General features: G+C 40.0%; 1 protein-coding gene across 12 annotated transcripts in view; it reads right to left on the reverse strand.

The window, feature by feature from the left end:
- Window positions 1-127: 127 nt before the first annotated feature.
- ANO3 (anoctamin 3) overlaps window positions 128-23,846 on the reverse strand; it is a 403,981-nt gene continuing 380,262 nt past the window's right edge. For 11 of the 12 annotated variants that reach the window (XM_073347809.1, XM_073347804.1, XM_073347803.1 and 8 more), the window contains 7 exons: window positions 23,619-23,716; window positions 19,918-20,063; window positions 19,650-19,802; window positions 17,846-17,993; window positions 9,136-9,216; window positions 7,874-7,979; window positions 128-7,294 (listed from right to left, as the gene is read on the reverse strand). In XM_073347809.1, coding sequence (XP_073203910.1) covers window positions 7,112-7,294; window positions 7,874-7,979; window positions 9,136-9,216; window positions 17,846-17,993; window positions 19,650-19,802; window positions 19,918-20,063; window positions 23,619-23,716 — 915 coding nt within the window. In that variant the 3' untranslated portion in view covers window positions 128-7,111. The other variant, XM_073347811.1, reaches the window with a different exon arrangement.

Genomic DNA, 23,846 nt, shown 5'->3' on the forward strand with positions numbered 1-23,846 from the left:
CTCCTTGAGTTGGGGTAAACTACAACTTTATAGAGGACATAGTTTACCAGCAATACATTAGTATAAAGAGTGTCTGTGTGTTTTACTAAAACTTTCAATGTTTGTAATAAAGAAGTTCCAAGTCTGCTTTAAAGATATCCAAGTTTATTACTGAAAAATGCAATATTCAAATGTGTATGATACAATAAGTAGTTGAATTTGTACATGTAAACCTTGATAAATAGCATCTGAAGGACAAATTTATGCCAAAAGTGTCTTACAACAGTTAATCAGATCAATCACTTTCCAGGGGAAAAAAAGCCCTCTCCTTTGTACAACATACAACTGTTTTTTCCTGTCTGAATTCTTAAAGTTTCAGGCTATTCATAGGGTCACAAAAAGTAATCTTAAACACAAAAGAAATCAACAATTAACAGGCCACAGAGACTTTTAGCATGTAGTACTTGAAAGTCAATTCTTCTAAAATATTTTCTGGTAAGTATTGCAATCTCATTTTAAATATTACTTACAAAGTTTGGACTTGTAAATAGAAAAAATAGAGGAAGTTTTTTTCCTAATTCTTTACTTAGAAACCAAGTTGTATTTAAATATTACATAAATTTCAAATATACACAAACGTATTTAGAAATCTCCTATGATCATATTGCAAGTCAGCCAGGACTATTATTAGAGTAAAAATGATTTAACTTTATTTCGTAACATTTTTACACACAATTCTTTTCAAACAATTGAAATTTTAGTGATACGAATTACTAACCTATATAGAAATTAGAATAAACAATTTGGCAGACTGTACAAATACAAGATTCCAAGACATCTAAATGGAACACAAAATAAAAAGATGATCAGATTCTTTTGTTTTATTCTTTTTGGGGGTAGTGTGGGGTGGGAAGAGCAACTGCCATATTCCCAGTGATTAAAATGCATTGGGTTTAATGCTAATTTCTCAACTATCAGCATCCTAATCACAAATTCCTAGCAATATCAATGCAAGCCTATGCAGAATATATTACAATACAAAGGCTATGGCAAAAAAGTTAGTGCAAGCCAATGGAGATGTTAAAGGGTACATTTTTTAATGCAGTGCACAGATATTCAGCTATAAGAATAATTAACATTTCATGGCTAACTCACCATGCTGCATTAAAAATTTACATCTATAGGGAAGAGCAAAGTGATTTCTAGGCACTCCCTAGCTGTACTATCATAATGAAGTTGTGCTGTCATGGTGAGGCTAAACCATGCCAAAACAAGGTGGCAGCATATGACATTACAGTGTAAAGATGAGGCCAAAACTATCAATACAAGCCCAGTGCTGATGGTTTCAAAATGATCTCAGTTAAGTCAAGTTATATATGTTAACATTATACAAGAGAGAAGGACACAGGATCTTGAGATTTCAGTATTTTGAGAATGTATGTGGGAATGTCCTGATTTTGAAAGGTGCTGGACGGACAGTTCTGGAAAACGAAGCTGCAGATGCAGCAGCAGTGCGTGCTTCCCCACCCTGCTCTGGCAAAGTGCACTCTGACCTGGAAGACGCATCCAACAGCTCAGTATCTGTGCACATTCACTAACTTTGGCCTTGATACTGAGAATGCCAACAAGTGTGTCAGTTCTGGTGGAGTTTTTGTGATGTAGACAGTTGTTCATTGGAAACAGGACTCAGGCCATGTAAGTCACTGAGACGGTATCAGTTAATCCACCTGGATAGGATCTAATTGTGATCTAAAAATGAAAGACTGTGTCTCATCACCCATCCCCTCGGCCATCCAGTTACCTTTAAATTAAGCCTAAACCCCCAAAGAAAAGGAAATGAAGCATGAAAGCTACTACAGCAACTTAACTGCAACCACCCGATGAAGTGAGCTGTAGCTCACGAAAGCTTATGCTCAAATAAATTGGTTAGTCTCTAAGGTGCCATAAGTACTCCTTTTCTTTTTGCGGATACAGACTAACACGGCTGCTACTCTGAAACCTCTTATTTTTTATTACAACCAATATAGGGCCTGATCCAAAGCCAAGTGGAGTCAATGGGAGTCTTTACATTGACTTTAATAGGCATTGGATCAGGACCATACTGCATCTGCTCATTAGTGGATTTTTACAATGTTGGATTGTTACATTCTACCACTGTAAAATATATATATTTTTACCAATATGGATACAGTATGGGAGGAGGTAAAGAGGTTGGATAACACTATAAGTGAATTTCAATGGGGCGTATGTTCATAAGAGACTTAAGAGCCTTTGAAAAATTACCCTTTAGCTGTATTCGTATAGTATATACTATACGTGGGTGTGCTGTGGCAGCTTAATAATTTCTTTGATTTTTCACTGTATAATGGTCTGTCTACATACCAAATTGCCTGTGAGTTTTAGTCTCAGCTGCAATATTATGTAAAAACACAAACATGGCTGCATGTTCAATTTCCATACATTTGTCCTGAGTGATCATCCTCAGTCTTTTGTGAAAATTACGAAACAGGAAAAATTTCCTGTTGGATAGAAGATTGCTTTTATTAGGAATGTTAAGTGAACTTACCCCTAAACTACTTTGCACTTCTCAATTATTTCCATCTTTATATCACACCTCCCATATGAAAGTTTATTTAGTTTTATCTTTCTATAACTTTTTTTCTTTTCATATGAAGTTACTTAAGTAAAATGAATTTTTTTATAAACCTGTTGCCCACTAAATGTTAAAGAGAGTTTGTTTACACTTATTTGAGTGAGAATTTATGCTAAAATGCAGTTATCTATATCATAGTAATGAAGAAGGGGGATTTCAAATGAAACAAAAAAGGAAATAAGTCTTGTTAACATGCCTATGTTAATGGATGTGGACTGACCATATCATGGCACAATCCAGCAGATGAACTAAGTCCATAAAAACGCAAAAGCAATCACAGGTAAATGACAATGGTTTTAGTCACCCCACAAATTCTCTGAGTAAGTGCTAGCTTTTGCAATTTACAAGAGAGTAAGTCACAGTAAGAAAATCCCTCAAAGCAGACTACTTGTAGATCTTAAATTATTTTGGTTTTTTATTTACGATGAGCTAACCCATAGAAACAAATATTACAAAATGCAAATAGCAAAATCAATGCCTACTCTAAAGCTGTGATTCCCAAGCTCTTTTTAAATTTTTGTAGAATATTTCATAGGAGGGATCCTTTTATGGGTCTACCTTTTGAAACCCACACTGCTTGGGCCCTATGTATCCTTGGTGGTCCATATAACATAGTTTGAGAACCACTGCTCCTGCACGTGTACAATTCACAGTAACAGTTCACTTGATGTGCTTATTATTGTGAAAATATTCCACTTTTATTGTGTAAAAGTGAAAGAACATATTTCTAAAGAAAAACAATTATGGTCTATTATCTGCATGGAAACTTTAGGCTTGTTGTTTTTGCGATCAGCTTTAAAAGGTATTCTCAAATTTCTCTACAATACCTTTATGTAAGAGTCGTGTGAGGAGAGTACTAGGGAAAAAAATTACATGTTAGGGACTAGTTTTCACCTTTAAAACACCTTAAAAGGATGCCCAAATCCAGCAGTGTGTCTATTATCCTTTGGTGGGCACTTACATTCTAAGTGCCAATCAGAAGCTTATTTACATGGCACAGCCATGAGCACTAGAGGGGTGTGAATTCCAAAGCATGCCATGGTTGCACACTAATTGCCCCATGAAGACACTAATGGCATGCACTAAAAGTTCCCTAGTGTACATTAACACAGTACTGTTGTACTAAGAGTCCAAACTTAGACTTTAGAAATTCCAGTCAGGGCCCAAGTATGAATACTGAGCTGTTAATCTACATATTGATCCATTCACATTCAGTGGCAGAAAGTAAATACTAGTGAGGCTGATGCAACAGGATTCTTTGAATAATTGTTTTTCTTTTCTCAACCACCAGATTTCTGATCTCACATGTTAGGCACAAATTTAAAATATAAGCTGATGAAAAATATGAATGCTAAATTGATGGATTTTTTTAATTTCTAGAATGAAGATTCCTTTTTGATTGTATCAAGACGCTGAGTTCAGATAGGAATAGTTAAGACATTTTGAACTAGTAACTGGGATCTGTAATACAGTATTTAAAAAGCTGTATGTGGTCTCATGTGGTCTCTCTTAAGGTGCATGCATAGAACAAATGTATTATAAACTAGATCAGGAATGATCTAAAGTATTTTTGCACAGATGCTATGTTTTGAAACTCTTCAGCTTTGGAGAATTCATAAATGCAGCTCGCATGTACAAGTCATTTATACTGGTCACTTATTTGGAAAGACAAATATCTAGAATATGAAAATATAGGTAATCAGCATTCACATAATACATAATTCCTGAGGACAGAGTGTACCTTATACCTTTGTCAGATAATTTGCATGTTATGCAAACACCACACTAAATGAAATCTAGCAGAAAGGTTCTCAGCTAAAACAAATTCCGATACAGAAGCAATGCCTTTAGACATTGTTGATACACTATACAAACAAAGGAACAAAAACACACAATATTTCTTCAGAAGTTCTTGTGCTTTCCCAGCACTTTAAATTAACTGAACAATGTCAAATTTATATATTCCTATCTAACGTACTTTTATATTTCAACACTGAAAGTCGTTATAGAAGACTTCTGTACATCTCCAAATCCAAGACCATACTTTATTACAAAAAAACATTTCCTTTCTGTATTTCTTTATTTTTAATGCCCAACTGGAATTCTTCCAGCTATATATTGATATGTGAAAATATCATCAGGCAAAAAAAAACAAAAACCATGTAGAAATATTAATCATTCTTCCTAATTTTTGGCTAAATTTATACCAGTCCTTCTGCCTTGATCCAGTCAAGGCATGTTGTTAAAACATTAAAAGACATATCATTTGTGACCCTATGCTAGTTAATGGATAAAATTAAACTAGGATGCTATAAAGCTGGAGAGTTAATACATTAAACCAGACAATACAGAGTCTTAAGCACAAAACAGAAGCACATTAAGAATTTCTTATTAAGACTCATGTGACACTGAGAATACAGTGTCAACAGAGTAGAATGGAAACCCTTCCTCTTGAATAGAAGCATGGGAAAGTCTCAATTCTACAGAGCTAGCACTGTGGAATTTTTGGCTAATAAGCTTTGATTAGATCCCCATTGGTGCCAAATTGTGGAAACCTAGGCAGTTTTCTTGTAGGGTCATAAAAAGCTGGATTTTCTCATTAATAGACAATCCAATAAACCTCAATAAGGGTCAGATGTAGGGCCCAATGAAGATAGCAGAAGTCTTTCCATTTACTTTAATGGGCTTTGGATCAGACCCACAGAAAGGTACATTAACATAACGTTCATATGAAAAATATTTCTTCTTTCATTGGCATTGAAATAATAAAACAAAATGCATTCTAGATTTGTGCAAGTAAACATTGGAATTATGCTTGTTACCTAAATAAGGTATACTGGGAAGGAAAACTTCAACTCCTCTCACTGTCTGCAGCCCATGAGTGACTTCACTGCAGCTTTATCCTTAAGATTGACATTAGAATTTATCTTTGCTATAGTTACTGTGCTTTGTTGCATCCTAACATGAGTCCTAAAACTGAAGCGAATTATCTCTGATTTTTTTCTTTTAATTCTTTTCATCTGATAGAAATAAGAACCATTTTAAAAAAACTGTACAAATGAGAAGCAGGACGATTTTAGTTTCCCCCTTTTCCATAAGTGAATCCTGTACACTTGTTTTAGTTTAGTACTTCATTTCTCCCATATTATGAAATATTAAAAATGAAGACAATTTTCATGACTCTAACCAGAACAGACATTGCAGTATCCTGTATGGATGTGAAAAGTGAAGTTCAATTCTCTATGAGAACATTTACTTTTTCTGCTGATTTTGAAAAAATATTATCCCAAGAAGGCATAAAAGCAGAAAAAAATCTAATCCTAACAGTAATATACATATTTCCCCCCATGCTTTGATGTATGTAGCGCAAGATAAGGAATGCACATTACTGGAATAGACGGAGCGCTGTTATACAACGCTCCGCTTCTCTTTCCCTGAACAAGCAAGTCATGATGTTATAATTTATATTTGATATATATCTGCATAAATGACAGTAGCTTGCATACTGCAAAGTTAACTATATAAATACACGAGTAAATTATTTGCACTGCAATATAACATTTCAAGTCAAAGTTTTATGAAGTCATAGAATCACTGTCTAGGTAGATCAAACAAAATAATATTGACACAGTTATTCATCTGCGTGCTACATTTAGCATGGAAATGATTCTTCGTTTAGTCTGGAAGTATGTGGAGATGGCCTTTTGGTATATAAAAATGGCAAGACAATTCAAATAGTCACATTTCTTTTCAAATATAGCTGCGACATGAGCAATGCACCGACGTATTCTTTCAATGGAACTGATCTTTCTTTGAATTTAGAATTTTTTGGCTTTATCTATAAAGATAGATGGATGAGAAGTGATGTGCAAACCTTGAACTGCATAGTATATATCGAACAGCCTTGTGTCCCCATTTTAGATCAGGACCACATCCACAATCTCATCAAGAGACTAGAACAAACCTGACGAACAGTAAGCTTCAAGGATCATTAACATCAATTTATGGCCACAAAGGCAACAATTAATCACACTTTTTTTTTCATAGGCATTACTACTTTAATTGAGCAATCAAAAGCTTCAGAAGTAGCAGATGATATATAACTTGCTTTTTAGTCATGCCCTTAATATGAAAGTTTTACAGGCAATGTATTTATTTTCATTATGCTGTTGCTGACTTGATGAATAGGATGAAAGTCCATTGCAACTTGCTTTACTGACGCGTCCAAGTGCTCAACCCCTCATTGCATTTTCTAATGAACTGATAGCAACTCCTGGTATTGACCATAGACCAGTGACAGATATGGCTCTTCATTTTCTTCATTGGAAGCATGTATTTTTCAGTACCCAGCAAAGCCTGCAAATATATTTTCCCAACAGCAGCATATATGCACACTGCTCCTCATTGTCAGATCTACCTTCATTTGAGACCTGCACTCGTCAATTTTTATGGAAGGTTTTTGCTGCTATATGGTATCAACTAAGGCCATTCATGGTGATACTGTTTCCCATTCTTTTTCCGCTCTCTCTGCAAGTGCTCTAGTTCAGCCTCATACATCATTTCCTGGACTAAGTACTTCTCTCTTCTCATTCTGTCACACAAGTCTTTGGGCATGTCTGGGATCAGGTAGGCAATGAAAGACTTTATTCCAAAAACAAGGTGCTGAAAATGAGAACAGAAATAATTTGTTCAAAGATGCTTAAGTGTTCTGTTTGGGGCCAAATTCTGGTGCCACAGAAGTCAATGGCAAAAGTGGGACCAGGATTTGACTCATGATGTAAATAAAAAAAATGTAATGCAAGATGTTTCTAAAGCAACCCTTCATATAAGCAATGCAGTATAACAGGAACAAACTTCCTAAAACAAACCTACGTTCCAATTATCTGAGCTTAATGCACATTCAAGACTCATTCCTTCTTTTTCTATAGCTTCAAGAAGATTTGACTGACATCTACATGCCAAATGAGTTTGGACAGAGGAAATGAGGCTCTAGAAACAGTCTGTAGAATTTGTGCAAACTTTCTCAACACAGTTTCCCAGCATGAGGCAGTTGACCAGCACTGGCATTTTCTAATATATCTGGCTCGTCGTTATCTCTCCATAAAGCATCAGGTGTAATCACCTAGTTTATGATACTAACCAGTGCTTTGTTTTTGGGCCCATTGTAGGATATCTGATTTAGATCTTTACACAGGTGGAACAGCAAAAGTAGTATCATTTCTCTCCTAATCCATGACTAACCTCAAATACTATAATGAAAGCCAGCCGCGCAGCTAGGACATGCCAGAACTGCAAGGTGAACTCATAAGGAGCTGAACTCCAGGGCGGCGCTCTGTAGTCTCGATATCTGTAACATAAAGAAAAATGTCCTTTGGTAAGAACACTCCTGAAATACTGCAAATGAGCTAATCAACACATTATTAAAGAGGTGCTGGAAAAAAGAATCACCAAAATGATATGTGGGGTTAGAATATGACCGGAGAATGAGGAATAAAGGAATGAAAAGTATCCATTCTAAATAGAAATGTTTAAGGACGTATGATAACTATAAACATGCTTCAGTAGCAATTCAATAAACAAGAGAGGAAAATGATTCACAGTGCATGCGAGTACTGAACAGAGCTGAGCTTAACATACTGGTTTCATTTCAAAAGGGGGCAGACAAGCATTTTCTTTCTCTTTGATACAGCAGAACACTTTGAGTTTCAAGTTCAAGTGACAGGTTTCAGATGCATCCAATGAAGTGAGCTGTAGCTCACGAAAGCTTATGCTCAAATAAATTGGGTAGTCTCTAAGGTGCCACAAGTACTCCTTTTCTTTTTCAGGTCAAGTGAATCTCTTCCTAACTAGGCCTAGGTTCATTTGATTTACTTCTGGAATGTCTCAGCCAGCCTCAGCTAAGTGTCAATTTCTGGACACTGGATGTGTTTCATGTGTATGAATTTTACTGCAAACACTTTGCACAGTTTTGTTAAATTAAAGGAAAAAGTTCTCTTCAGCCTGCATTGTGGGTCTCTGCTGCATACCCTGTACTCACTCTGCCTGCACAACTCCCACTGACAGCAAATCCTGTGCTGGTTTTAAGCCAGAAGCATAATAATACTGCTGGGCTCTTAATATAGCACTTTTCATCTGCAATCTCAAGGTGCTTTATATAAAGAGGTACCCCCATTTTACAGATGGGGAAACTGAATCATAGACACTTGAAATGACTTGCCCAAGCTCATGCAACAGGCCAGTGAAAGAGCCAGTAATAGAATTGAGGTCTTGTCTCCAGAGTCCCAGTTCAGTGCTCTATCCACTAGGCCACACTGCCTCCCCATAGAGTGGTGAAACAAGCTTATAAGGAAATGCTAATAAACAAAAATAATAAAAGAAACTGTTTTCTGAGAGTAACTTAAACCCTTGAGTTATAGATGTCAATTTCCGTTAGAATGAAATATTCTCAAAGAACAAGGAGCATCTCAATATAGAGATAAACAAGTTGCGCTTTTAACACATACCTGCAGTATCCTGAGTATCCCATACCAAGCTCATTCAGATCAAATACTGATAAACTACTGTTGACATATCCCTTTAAACATCTGGAAGGAAAAGACACAATCTCAATATTTTCTGCAAACAGCAACTGCTTATCGCAGATTGTGCATGCAAAACGTGTTTCACACATCCCCCACCATCACCAATGCATGTCAAGGTCTATGGTATGTCTTCCAAATCTTTTACTGGATTATTTTTTTATTATTTATTAATTATTATTATTATTATTATTGAGTGGCTAGGTTTTTAGCTGAAAGACTGCCATAAAGCCAATGGATGTTTCAGGGATAAACCCTCACACCCTCATTTTTTAAAATGAATTTTATGCTTTCAAAAGGAGTTGGATGCTGATTTTCATTGTTTATTCAATGAACACATACAGCACAGTCAGTAGCAAAGCAAGGTTCTCTGCAATGTCCTGCCAAAATACCTGAACCTGAAGGGACCTCCTGTAAAGAGAGTAAATGCAGTTCAGTCTCCTTGCAGATTCTGCTGATAATGGAGCCAAATAATGCCAACGTGATGGTGACTTTTATGATCTGGACTCTTACCCGCTCAGAACAAAACGGAGAGCACCAAACTGCTTTTCACAGATAGCAAAGCGCCATCTGATGGCAACAATTTTTGGTCATTACCAACAGGAACTACATACAGACTGATGACCCTAGACGTGAAAGGTTCTATAAGTCCCTGAAAAACTTAAGGAGCCATCTACTCCTTAAGTTAGTTTTCTTTTAAACTGGAAGTCTGTCGTCATCCTCATAGAAAACCACAATTTGGTCCTGTGAAAAGATGCGTATTAAAAAAGAATGCCTTTTGCCTCCTCCTACTGTCAGTGGTGTAGGGGAGTAAATTAGAAAGAGCCATAGCATAATTTTAGTGAGCAGTCTGCTATCATGAAGCATGGCCCAGTTACCACTGAAGACTATGTTAAGACTCCCACTGAATTCACTGTGAATTGAATGGTTTTGTGACTTTATGTGACAAAAATAAGTGCATATTAAGTGGCATGCTGAAGGGAGGAGCTTTCACCGCCCCTAAATGGGCCATCAGCATTAGTAGCAATATCCAGTGTAACAACAATTTATGAGGATTATTTATCAAATCTAGTGAGGCCAGAATCTATCCTATCTAATCCAGCACCTCCTGAACTCCACCCCCTGACCAATGATGAGAAAGGCCAAAGGGGACACTGACAAGGAGGAAGGAAATTATGACCATACAAGAGTTGGTGAAAACCCAAGAAACCAGGCAAGAGGAAACTATAAAGAACAGAACAAAGTTAAAACAAAAGTCGTCTCCCAGAAACAAGGGGGTATTTATTGCATCAATGACAACATCTTTTAAAATCACAAACAAAACTATAAAGGAAGGAAACACAATAAAATCACAAAATATATTTACAAAGTTAATTTTAACATACCCCCTATTGAATGTGTAGCTTTCAAGCCAAAGCACAATAAATCAAGTTGTCAGCTGGCATTTTAGAAAATGTGAGGTACCAGCCATGAACACTAAACAAAGAAACAATTTTCTAGCTAGTCATTACTTTTAATGAGCACTTAAACGCTGAACCAATTTTAGCAAAATGAACTCTGATCAGTGAAAACGACAACTTTTTCATTTCAAATTTCACCTCTTCTATTTTTATCCTGGGTGATGGATGGGACGGAACAACCCTCCCCAAACGTTAAAACCTGAATGTTGAGGAATTAATTCCAGTAGCAAAAATATTACTGCTGTGACTGTGCTCATTGTCCTGGGCTTATTTTTGGCTGGCTATCTCAACATGATCCACACTGATGAGCAGCCAAACAAGTCAAAAATCATGTCATGCTAGTCCCTTTATTTCACAGTAAAACTGAATAGACTAATGCTTCACTACTGAACATAGATATGTAATTAACTTGTGGCACTCACAGCTACAAGAAAGTAATCACTGTTCTCATTAACCTGCAGAACTCATTACCACAAGGCCAAGATGAAGCAAATCAGACATTTATGTGAATAATAACTCTTGCGTCAAGGTTCCCTTCCCCACTCTAAACTCTAGGGTACAGATGTGGGGACCTGCATGAAAGACCCCCTAAGCTTATTCTTACCAGCGTAGGTTAAAAACTTCCCCAAGGTACAAACTTTGCCTTGTCCTTGAACAGTATGCTGCCACTACCAAGCGTTTTAAACAAAGAACAGGGAAAGAGACCACTTCGAGACGTCTTTCCCCAAAATACCCCCCCCCAGCCCTAAACACCCCCTTTCCTGGGGAGGCTTGAGAATAATATCCTAACCAATTTGTTACTAAATCATGAAACACCCAAACCCCTGGATCTTGGAACAATGGAAAAATCAATCAGGTTCTTCAAAGAAGGATTTTATTAAAAAAAAAAAGAAAGGTAAAAATCATCTCTGTAAAATCAGGATGGAAAATACTTTACAGGGTATTCAGATTCAAAACACAGAGGATCCCCCTCTGGCAAAATCTTAAAGTTACAGAAAACAGGAATAAACCTCCCTCCACACAGGGAAAATTCACATAAAACAAAAGATAAACTAACCCGCCTTGCCTGGCTTACCTATACTGGTTGCAATATTGGAGGCTTGGATTAGGATGGGTTGGAGAAGACGGATTTCTGTCTGGCCTCTCTCTGTCCCAAGAGAGATCAACCACATAAACAAAGACCACAAACAAAACCCCTCCTTGCCCCCCAAGATTTGAAATTATCTTGTCTCCTTATTGGCCCTTTGGGTCAGGTGCCAGCCAGGTTAGCTGAGCTTCTTAACCCTTTACAGGTAACAGGATGTTGCCTCTGGCCAGGAAGGATTTTATAGCACTGTGTACAGAAAGGTGGTTACCCTTCCCTCTATATTTATGACACGCTCCCCAAATCACAGATAGGGTGAAACACTGGCTGTGATTTCTTCCTGGAGCTCTAGGAGAAAACAGAGTTAATAAGACACATGCACCTCTAAATATACTACTTAGTGTATAAAGACTAAGAATAGCTTCCACATCTTAAGGACGATTTGGACCAGTTGATTCTGGGAAACTTTCACGGGAGAGTGCATCAGCCACTTTGTTAGAAGCCCGAAATGTGTTGTATGTTGAAATCAAAATCTTGGAGAGCTAAACTCCACCAAATAAGTTTTTTGTTATTTCCCTTGACGGTATGAAGCCACTGTAGTGACGCATGGTCAGTTCTCAGGTGGAAACGCTGTCCCCAAAAGTAGGGGCTTAGCTTTTCCAGACCGTAGACAATGGTGTAACATTCCTTTTCACTGATTGACCAGTGGCTTTGCCTCTCAGACACCTTCTTGCTGAGAAACACGACAGGATGGAACTCTTGATTCAGTCCTTCCTGCATTAAGACTGCTCCCACACCACGCTCGGACGCATCTGTGGTTACTAGGAATGGTTTGTCAAAGTCTGGGGCCCTTAGCACAGAGTCAGACATGAGTGTCGATTTAAGCTGGTTAAAGGCCTTCTGACACTCTTTGGTCCACTGAACTGCATTTGGGTGTTTCTTTTTGGTTAGGTCTGTCAGTGGGGTGGCGATTTGGCTGAATTGCAGTACAAACCGCCTGTAATATCCGGCCAAGCCTAAGAAGGATTGGACCTGTTTCTTTGACTTTGGGACAGGCCACTTTTGGATAGCATCCACTTCGGCCTATAGTTGATAGTTCCTTTCCCCACCTGGTGTCCAAGGTAAGTCACTCTGTTTAGGCCTATTTGACACTTCTTAGCCTGAACAGTTAGTCCTGCCTCCCTTATGTGCTCGAAGACTTTTTGTAGATATTCCAGGTGTTCTGCCCAGGAATCCAAAAATATGGCCACATTGGCAAGGTAGGCGACTGCATATTCTCCCAATTCTGCTAGGAGACCATCTACAAGTTTTTGGAAGGTGGTGGGTGCATTCCGCAGCCCGAAAGGGAGCACATTAAATTCATACAGCCCAACATGCGTGATGAAGGCTGACCTTTCCTTGGCGGATTCATCGAGTGGTACCTTCCAGTACCCCTTGGTTAAGTCCAAGGTAGAGATGAACTGGTCCCATCCAAGTTTCTCCAATAGTTCATCTGTGTGTGGCATTGGATAGTTGTCTGGGTGAGTTACAGCATTTAGCTTATAGTAGTCCATGCAAAAACGTATCTCCCCATCTGTTTTGGGAACTAGAACCACTGGAGATGCCCATGCACTGAGGGAGGGGTGGATTACACTCATCTGTAGCATATCCTGGCTCTCCCATTCTATAGCAGTTTTAGCTTGAGAAGACACCCAGTAAGGTTGGGATCTAATTGGGTGAGCATTACCTGTGTCAATGGAGTGGTATGCCCGTTCAGCCAGTCCTGGGGTGGCTGAGAACGTCGGCACATAGCTAGTGCACATCTCCTTGATCTGCTGTTGCTGCATACGCCCAAGGGTCATGGAGAGGTTCACCTCTTCCACACCACCAGCGCTTTTCCCTTCATAGCAGACACCTTCAGGCCACCCAGCGTCATCTCCTCCCTGGGCTGTAAACTGACAAACCTTTAATTCTCTGGAATGAAAGGGCTTTAGAGAATTAATATGGTACACCTTAGGCTTTTGGTTGGATGTGGGGAATGCTATGAGATAATTAACAGCTCCCAGGCGCTCTTGGACCGTGAATGGCCCTTCCCACGATGCTTCCATTTTATGGGCCTGGAGCGCCTTTAAGACTTTGAAGGAACGCTCTCTGGCATGTTTATCATACCAGGCTTTTTGCTCTTTTTGAGCATCTTTTAGGTTTTCTTTAGCAAGGGCTAAAGAGGCATGGAGGGTGTTTTTAGGTTGGTTACAAAGTACAGAATGTTAGTTCCTGGAGAAGGTGTAAACCCCTCCCATTGCTGTTTCACCAACTGTAATGGCCCCTTAACCTCGCGGCCATATACAAGTTCAAATGGTGAAGACCCTAAATTGGGATGTGGTACAGCTCTGTAAGCAAAGAGCAACTGCTGCAAGACTAGGTCCTAATCACTGGAGTGCTCATTTATGAATTTACGTATCATGGCCCCCAAAGTTCCATTAAACTTCTCCACCATGCCATTTATTTGATGGTGGTAAGGGGTGGCAACCAAGTGATTTACCCCATGAGCTTCCCAAAGGCTTTCCATAGTTCCTGCCAGGAAATTAGTTCCTACATCTGTGAGGATGTAGGAGGGCCAACCTACCCTGGCAAAAATGTCTGTTAGTGCCTGGCACACACTTTTAGCCCTGGTGTTGCTTGGAGCTACTGCTTCCGGCCACTGGGGGGGCAAAATCCATGAAAGTCAATATGGACTGCTTTCCTCTGGATGTCTTTTTTGGAAAAGGACCTAGAATATCTACAGCTACTTGCTGAAATGGAACCTCAATGATGGGGAGTGGCTGGAGAGGGGCTTTGACCTGGTCTTGGGGTTTTCCCACTCTTTGGCATACCTCAGAAGATCGGACATAGGCAGAAACATCCTTGCCCATTCCCTCCCAGTGGAATGACCTCCCCAAATGGTCTTTGGTCCTGTTCACCCCAGCATGGCTACTAGGATGATTGTGGGCTAAGCTCAAGAGCTTTTCCCGGTACTTAGTTGGAACTACCAACTGTCTCTGAGGATTCCAGTTTTCCTGGTGCCTACCAGAAAGAGTTTCCTTATATAAAAGTCTTCTTTCTACAACAAACCGGGATCGATTAGAAGAGTTGAGAGGCAGTGGTTTGCTCCGTGCCTCCGTCCAAGATCTCTGGAGGCTTCCTGCTTCCTGTTTGGCCTGGAACTGTTCCTTTGATGCTGGAGACATCAGTTCCTCACTGGATTGTAGACCTGGGCTTGGTCCCTCTGGAAGCGATGCCGGTGATGGTGCTGTTTCTGTTGATGGTGAACTGCTCTCTGCTAGTGCACTGTGGTGTATTTCAGGCTCTGGCTGAGCCTTTTGTGTAGGCTCATCTGCTGCTGCTGTTAGTGCAGGCTTGGTGGTGCCCCCTGGTGTTGGAGCTGTAGATGGGTTTGCAAGCACTGAACTCAGTGCTGGCAATGGTTCTGGTGCTGGTTGCTTCCCCAGTTTTGGTTTGGGGACTGGCTTTGGCTGGGTCTCTGGGACTGGATCCACTGCTGCCATTGCAGTTGTTGGCAGGGGATCCAGTTCCACCACCTCCATCTGGGTCTCTGGTAACACAGACAGGGCCCTGGTGGAAGGCTCAGGAACAGGGATAGGTGTGGAAGCTTGCTTAGTCTGGCTGCGTGTGACCATTCCCACCCTCTTGGCCAGCTTTAAATGGTTGGCCAAGTCTTCCCCCAGCAGCATGGGAATGGGATAATCATCACAGACTGCAAAAGTCCACATTCCTGACCAGCCCTCGTACTGGACAGGCAACTTGGCTGTAGGCAAATCGAAAGAGTTGGACTTGAAGGGTTGAATCATCACTTGGGCCTCTTGGTTGATCAAGTTGGGGTCCACTAAGGATTGATGGATAGCTGACACCTGTGCTCCAGTGTCCCTCCATGCTATAACCTTCTTCCCGCCCACACTCACAGTTTCCCTTCACTCTAAGGGTATCTGGGAGGCACCTGGGCCTGAGGACCTTTGGTGTGACTCCAGTGCAATGAACTGTAATCTGTTGGGGTTCTTGGGGCAGTTGGCCTTCACTTGCCTCAGCTCATTACATTTAAAACATTGCCCAGTTGACTGGTCACTGGGGAGAGGTGGGTTGCTGGAGAATGGTATGGTGGGACGATAAGGTGTCTGAGGTTTTCCTTGGGATGTAGGTGGGATCTTGGGTTGCCCCTGGTGATAGGGTTTTGTTTCGGGTTGCCCCTTCTGATATTCGCTCTAACTGCTACTAGTTTTTCTCTTTTCTGCCACCTCCACCCATTTGGCTCCAATCTCCCCACCTTGATTACAGTTTTGGGCTTCCCATCTAGGATGTACCTTTCTATTTCCCCAGGAACACCCTCTAAGAACTGCTCCATTTGCATTAGGAAGGGCAAGTCTTCTGGAGATTTAACACTTGCTCCTAATATCCAGGCATCCCAATGTTTCACAATGTGGTAGGCATGTTGGGTAAATGACACGTCTGGTTTCCAGAACCGCCGACGGCAATGCTCGGGTGTTAGCCCCATTCTGACTCTCACCTGGGTTTTAAAAAGTTCATAACTGTTCATGGGTTCCTTAGGCATTTCAGCCGCCACCTCAGCTAAGGGTCCACTGAGCTGCGGCCTCAGCTCTACCATGTACTGGTCTGTAGAGATGCTGTATCCAAGGCAAACCCTTTCAAAGTTTTCTAAGAAGGCCTCGGTATCATTGCCTGCCTTGTAGGTGGGGAACTTTCTGGGTTGGGAAGTGGTACCTGGAGAAGGATTGCTAGGGTTGGTTGGTATATTCTTGCCTTCTCAATCTCCAGAGCATGCTTCCTCTTTTTTTCTTTCTCCTCCACAGCTCTCTTGTGGGCCGCTTCCTCTGCCTCCACCCTGGCTTTTTCTGCCTCCATCTCCAAGTGCCTTAAGGCCACCTGGCTATCATGGTCTTTTGGTTTCTCTTCAGCTTCGAATCTGGCCAGCTCTAGTTTATTAGCTGCTTCACTGGTAGTCATTTTCCTGCTTTCTTGTGCTTAACTTTAGCTATATCGGGTAGTTAGGAAAAAAAACCCCAAAACTTGTGAATTTCCCTGCAGGAGGTTAACTACCCTGCTTTTAGGGTAGAGAAAACTCCAGCTCAAAAAAGAAAAATCCCTTTGTAAAAAAACTAATACCTCTGTCTCCAGGCAAATAGACAGAAAACCCTCTAGCTGCTCTCAGCTTTAAAAAAAACCTCTTCAGGTCTGTGCTTTAGGTTCAAAATGATCTCTGGTTCAAAATGATCCCACCGCTCTGCCACCATGTCAGGGTTCCTTCCCCACTCTGAACTCTAGGGTACAGATGTGGGAACCCGCATGAAAGACCCCCTAAGCTTATTCTTAGCAGCGTAGGTAAGGAGGGATTTTAGAGCACTGTATACAGAAAGGTGGTTACCCTTCATATTTATGACATCTTGTATGTAACTTTGATTCAAATTCATGTTTGATTATTTATTTGAGAAAGAAAACAACTTCAAAGACACAAAGTTTTTGAAAACTTCTCCCCCATGTGAAATACAATTTTATCCTTATCTCAGCAGTCTGTCTGCATAATTTCCAGGTTAGGGTTATGAACCGTCTTTTTCTGAAATGATCATCAAAAGCACTTGAAAAATCCAGGACTATAACTTTTGTAACTAGCCTGAATTTGTTTATTTCACATTTCCTCCTCTGCTATAATAAATTATACAAATTAAATGTTGAATGGCCAAAGTGCTAACACACACTACAGATATCAGTTCTTGTTGCTACATACTTAAATTTTACATGAGCCTATGTGCATGTTTCATTTGTCCCATTCATCTCCTCTGTTCATGTTTAAACCAGTCACCGTATTTCACTCTGGTGAAGGGATTTTGGAAAGAAAAGCATGATTTTATTTTAAGTAGAAATCTCTGTGGAAGTTGCTTAGGAAACTGTGATACAGTCAGGTTTGTGTAACTATAAAGGACAAAATACTACTGATCCAATGTACAGATTGCAGGAAGGACAATGGGGAAAAATTCACTTCCACAGCAAGATAAAGTTAATGTCTGCCAAAAAAAAAAAAATGTATAGAAAACGTCTGAATTACTTTTCCTGTCTGTATCCTTCATCTGTACAAGGGCCATATTTGTATGCATAGACAAAACGTGGGATATAGTCAGAAGTAATTGCAATAACAAATGCATTAGTTATGACAGCCAGGACTCCAATTCCTTCAAGGATTCCATACCAGATACCTAAGAGAAAGAAGAATCAATTGAAAGAATAAGAACATTCTTTTTATACTATTTTTCTTGTTTACTGAGAAACACAATCACTGTGCCAAAAAAGCTATGTTCAGATCCAGACTTGGATTAAGCTAAACTTCCCAAGAATTTTGCCATCATGGGCTGTGTCCGAACTAGAGTCACACAATTGGCTCCTTCTAGTTTTAGATCCAATCTGTAAATCCCAAACACCCAAATCTGGGATACCGTTTAAAACTATTACCTTGTAAGTATATGAAACTCAAAAAGGATGGTCGTTTCAAGAGAGTGAAGACGAGGAAACAAAGAATTGTTATAATGGAGATCAGTAGGGAAGAAAATGTTTATTGTGAATGCTGCTGAACTATATGGGATACAAATACTGTCTCCTACTTACAGTAACTCTTAGATCAAGCAGAAAGGCTAGAAATTCCACAGGCTGACACCAATCATAAACCTGTGTTACTCCTTATCAGGGTGATTTGAGATGTGCTGTCAATCTGTCTCAGAGAACCCCTCACAGCTGTATGTTAACATCACTGCTTCCTGATCATTCTCAATTATATCAATAGTACATCTTCAGTGCAGCAGACCACTTTCTCTGTAAACTTTAACAAGGTATAACTTAGTGCCAAAAGTATAACCAGGAAGACCCAAGTATAAGCCACTAAAAAGTGGCAAAAAGAGACTTAAATCCAGCTTGAATTCTACTTATGGCCAAAGAGTATCATCTCCTTATGTCAGGACTCAGTCAGTTTAGCTCTTAAACATCGCAGAGCTTCTGCTTTGAAAGTCCATTGATATTCAAAAAAGAACAGGAGTACTTGTGGCACCTTAGAGACTAATTTGAGCATTAGTCTCTAAGGTGCCACAAGTTCTCCTGTTGTTTTTGCAGATACAGACTAACACGGCTGCTACTCTGAAACCACTGATATTCAGTAATTTTAGATATCATTTTAGGCCCAGAGGTTTTTTCTTTTTTTTCCAATAAGTAGCCCAGTGGTTCCCAAACTTGTTCGGCCGCTTGTGCAGGGAAAGCCCCTGGCGGGCCGGGCGGTTTGTTTACCTACCACGTCAGCAGGTTTGGCTGATCTCGGCTCCCAGTGGCCGCAGTTTGCTGCTCCAGGCCAATGGGAGCTGCTGGAAGCGGCGCGGGCCGAGGGACGTACTGGCCGCCGCTTCCAGCAGCTCCCATTGGCCTGGAGCAGTGAACCACGACCACTGGGAGCTGCAATTGGCCGAACCTGTGGACGCGGCAGGTAAACAAACCGGGCCAGCCCGCCAGGGGCTTTCCCTGCACAAGCGGCCGAACAAGTTTGGGAACCACTGAAGTAGCCTAATGGTGGGCCTTTAAAGCCACATTTTAGAGTTCAACACAATGATCTCTCACTGGGAATTGTTGGTGCTCAGTACTTTTGAAAAACAAAGTCATTTATTTAGATGATAAAATCTGGTTTTAAAGCCTAACTTCAGATTCCTTTTGTTTAACATTTTGGCCATTGTTGATATTTGTAGTTAACCTGTTATACCCACTTCCTTTCAGTTATTTTTAAACTTTTCATGGCATTAGCATTTTAAGAGAATAAAACACAAGCCGGTAGTACAATGACTGCGCATCATCATTGTGCTCTCTTACCTATATCTTACCTATATCTGTTGCTCTTGCAGGCATAGGTCTCCTCCACTGGGTAACAAACTTGTAAGCATCTAGTCTTATTTCTATAATATTGTTAAGCAATGCCAGGAGAGGTGCCAGTGGGAAGGCAGCAACAAAGATGGTGGTAAAGCCAAACTGTAAAACTAACAACAGATTGCCAGATTAGAAAATGCAAACAAATGCGGCCTTAAAAAGGAAAAGCTTTGAACTGCTGCTGAGTTCCATAAGAAAACTGCATATTGCTGTACATTTGCTCACCCATCTCTAAGTACTCATCCATTAAGCCATGGAGATTCATTGGCTGCAGATTCCAATCTTTTTCCCATTGAGGTAGTGAAATTTTATGCTCCAATAACTGCCCTCCTTTCTTGATCTTGCGTCGTGACCACCAGTTCTGTAGTAACCTACATTAGACAGACAGATCATCGAGCTTGTGATATCACTGGCGGTGCCTGTTCAAGAATTTACAATATTCACGGATATCATCATGAGTTAGCATCCTAGGCCAATTTTGAACTGTTGCAAGCTACCTGAGAGTGCATACCTGTGGAGATACTTTCTCACGAGCATTCCTCAAAATTCTTAGGAGATCATATTCAAGCCAGAGCAGAGAGCCTTTACAAGACCTTACATGCAACTTAAGCTTCACATTAAGGATTTAATTTCAACTGAAGGGCCCCTTATAGTGGGGTGATGTTTTCAATGCACAAACCTAAAGAGATTTTTTTTTAATGTCACAGAGCCTTCTTGAAAGAGTACTTGTTAAAGAATATTGTTTTCTCCTGTAGCAAGGATGCGTCTTTAACAAGGTTTTGGTGAAACCACAAATATAAGGCAGGATTGTGACCAGCCCTTATGATGCTATGCAATGGTTATCTGATGGGGGAGTTGTTAATAATAATAAAAATCAGCTAAAGATTGTACAAAGCTTCTCAGATGAATGAAAATGGTTATGTGAGTGCTAAGTATTATTTCAACTTGGGCAGCTGGAAATCAGAGACTGCAATTGTGTGTTCTGGTTTGGAAGTCACTTGAACACACACTTTAGGGAGGCAAAATTCACACTTCATTGAAAAGGGACTGTGCTGGAAAGTGTTTCTATTAGGTTTGTCAATCTGCTCGTATTCATTTCTAAATCCAGTTTATCCTTTGTCACACACCCTTTCTTTTGCTGCTGAAAAGGCCTCAAGGATAAACAAAGGCCTTGTCTGAATTCCCAGACTACTGCTTTGTGAAAGGGGAAATAATAAACTAAGGAAGCTTGTTCTCAAATATTTGTGAGATAAAGAAATTAAGATACTGGCTGAACTGGGAAGACAGGAAGTCTAATACCCTGTGTACCTTTGTTCTATTGAGTGTTTCAGGTCTAGCAGCAACTGTATAGTGCCCCAAAAGTTTTTATCAGGTTGCTGGCACACAACGAACACAGCTTTTTGGACAGGGTTTCAAGGTTAGAGCTCTGGACTATACTTTGATGTGTCACAAGAAATGTAGTATATTCTTCCAATGTCTTAAAGATTTTAAAAATCTTGGCCTAACTGTTCCGTTTAGAAGCTGCACAATAAAGTTGTGAAAGATAATTAATTTTAAACAACATGAAACAATTCAAAAGGCTCAAGTATTCCATAAACCCTTATTGCTGAACAGCAGTTAATGCTGTTCCTGGGAACAACAAACCCACAGCATCTGATGGGGGAGGTGCAATAACAAGGAAAAAAGTTTTTTGAAATGGCTATTTTAGAGAGACTAGATAATTTAAATTCCATTTACTTTATTTACAGCATCCATCCTACAGGGGAGGGGATCAGCGTCTTTTTAATGTTTTCTCAAACTGCGCTTTTGTGCTCTCCACTTGTGTTTGTAAAGCTAACATTCAAAACAAGAAACTGGTGAGAGGAATCCTTTTTCGGTCCCAGAGCACGGATTGTTTTATAGAGGGACAGGGGCACCACTCTAGTTAACGTGAAGACTAGCTTACTGTTTAACAGCCAAAGTGCTCAAAAATCCACATGCTTGCTGAGACCAACTTGATGAATTGCTCTGCCACGTGGGGATCTGGGGGCAGGGTTAGTGGTCCAAATTTGAGGTCATCCAAGCAAGAGGTTCCTGGGATAGAGCCTCCCCACAAAGTCAGATGACAAACATTTTATGGTTCTTATAACAATTTTTCTTGCGCATATCTGGGGCTCAAACTATGGCTCTTATCCTTCCAAAACTGATGTCACCTGCATGGAACTGAACTCTGCCTTTTTGAGGAAAGCAACATAGAAAAAAAAAAGTGTCAGGGTAAAGTCTGGAATGGAACATAAGCAGCTCTCATGACTGTGAATTTGAGTCCAGCTCTATGCAGCTTTCTGAGAATGTGTGTTGGGCACATTAGTGGCTCTCTCAGCCTGTATTCTTCAGGGGATCCCTCTGGAAGTATTGCCTTGAGAGCAAAGCTTCTGGTTCAAGAGCTGTTATTTCAAAGTGCTCCAAAATCCACACGCACACTCAGGTTTTACTTGAGCAACATTGTCATGGAAAACAGCATTAATTAACTAGAGGGAAGATGAAAGACTCTGGTAAGCAGCAGCATTAGAATAATGTAACCATGATTCTGAACCTCATCTGCTTCTGGAACAAGGGGACAGTGTGATCAAATAAAAGTAAGTAACTGTGATTCAACATTAGCATGACCAAAAAGGCTTCAATGAGCATCACGAAACACCCCAAAAAAGAGAGCCTAGTACTAAGGACTGGTGTAAGTTCAGCATTGACCAACGTGATGCCAGGATACTGTCTTCAGTCAAAACAGTAACTTATATTTCTCATAAAAAATAAACACAGAAAACATTCAACTTTCTACAACACTGCATCCTGTCTACACAAACCAAAGTATCACAGCTATCAATTTCACTCCTCAAAGTACTGTAGTTCCTATAAAAAAGGGGTCTGAAGGAAACATTAGGAATTTTGAAATTTTTAGTCACATGGCCATATATAAAACAGTCATAGCAAACCTCAAACAATATTCACCCCCCACGCAAACTGTTATAGAAAAGTCATGTAGTGCACAGTCTACCATGAGTATTTTGATATGATACTTTAACCCAAAAGAAAGATTTTTTTTGCAGAACTTTTTCTACTCTGTTAAAGTGGAAATGCTGGTTCAGCCTTAACTTTAGTGGAGCTACCATGCCACCATAATAGTGCTGTGCAGTATTAGGGCTGGGGTAGAAATCAGAATGCAAGTTATGGTTTTCTGGGCAAAGGGCCCCTCAGAAACCACCCGCCCTCAAAGTGTTGTAGGTGCTCACGGAGATTGTCTGGAGTATGCTACCCCACAGCATGAGTTGGGGTAGACTCTGTGATGCAAATTAGCAGCCATTGGATTAAGGGGCTCCAGAAATGTAGCCTCCCCAAAATAAGCTGCTTATAATTTTCAGAGTGCACAAAGGTCCATGTGCATGTGTAAATGGCTTTAAAAACTCATATGCTGCAGCAGAGTCTGGAGTACAGCCTGTGTTGCAAATTTGGGGTCTGACCCAGAACTCTGTATCCTAACATCCCTGATCCTCAGTAAAATATGGATCTAGATCCAAACTCTGCATGTGGCCCTCTCTTTCTATAATGAGCTGTACCAAATCTTCAGATCTCATCATCTTATCTTGGGAAATACTGAGTGACTCTCTAACACTGAGATCCACATATGGATTCAAACTTTGGTACTCACGTCCATGTATCAGAAAACCAGGGGCTGGGGCTTGTATGAAGTCCAAGAGATTTAAAACAAATCATTTAGTATTTAATATGTTCACATGTATTTGTTCACATATGCTTCTGCTTAGCTAGTTAAGATTTACATTTAAAAGCCATAATCTCCGTTCACCTACATTTGGACTTTTCCTTTTTCTCCTACAGTTGCATAGGGTATGGTCATATTTTAATAAAATAATGCTCTCAATGAGTGAACTTACGGATAACCCAGTTCCATGAAGTTGTTCCACATTTGTTTTAAAACCATGATAACGCCCATTTGCAAGCAGAGATCTATCAAACAGCCACTAGGATGACACTGAAGGAAGAGGAAAAAAGTTACGTATTAATTAGGGCTGTTGATTAATCGCAGTTAACTTACGTGATTAACTCAAAAAAAATTAATTGCGATTCAAAAAAATTAATCACAATTAATCACACTGTTAAAC

The sequence above is a fragment of the Lepidochelys kempii genome, chromosome 6 (assembly GCF_965140265.1).
Source record: "Lepidochelys kempii isolate rLepKem1 chromosome 6, rLepKem1.hap2, whole genome shotgun sequence".
NCBI lineage: Eukaryota > Metazoa > Chordata > Testudines > Cheloniidae > Lepidochelys > Lepidochelys kempii.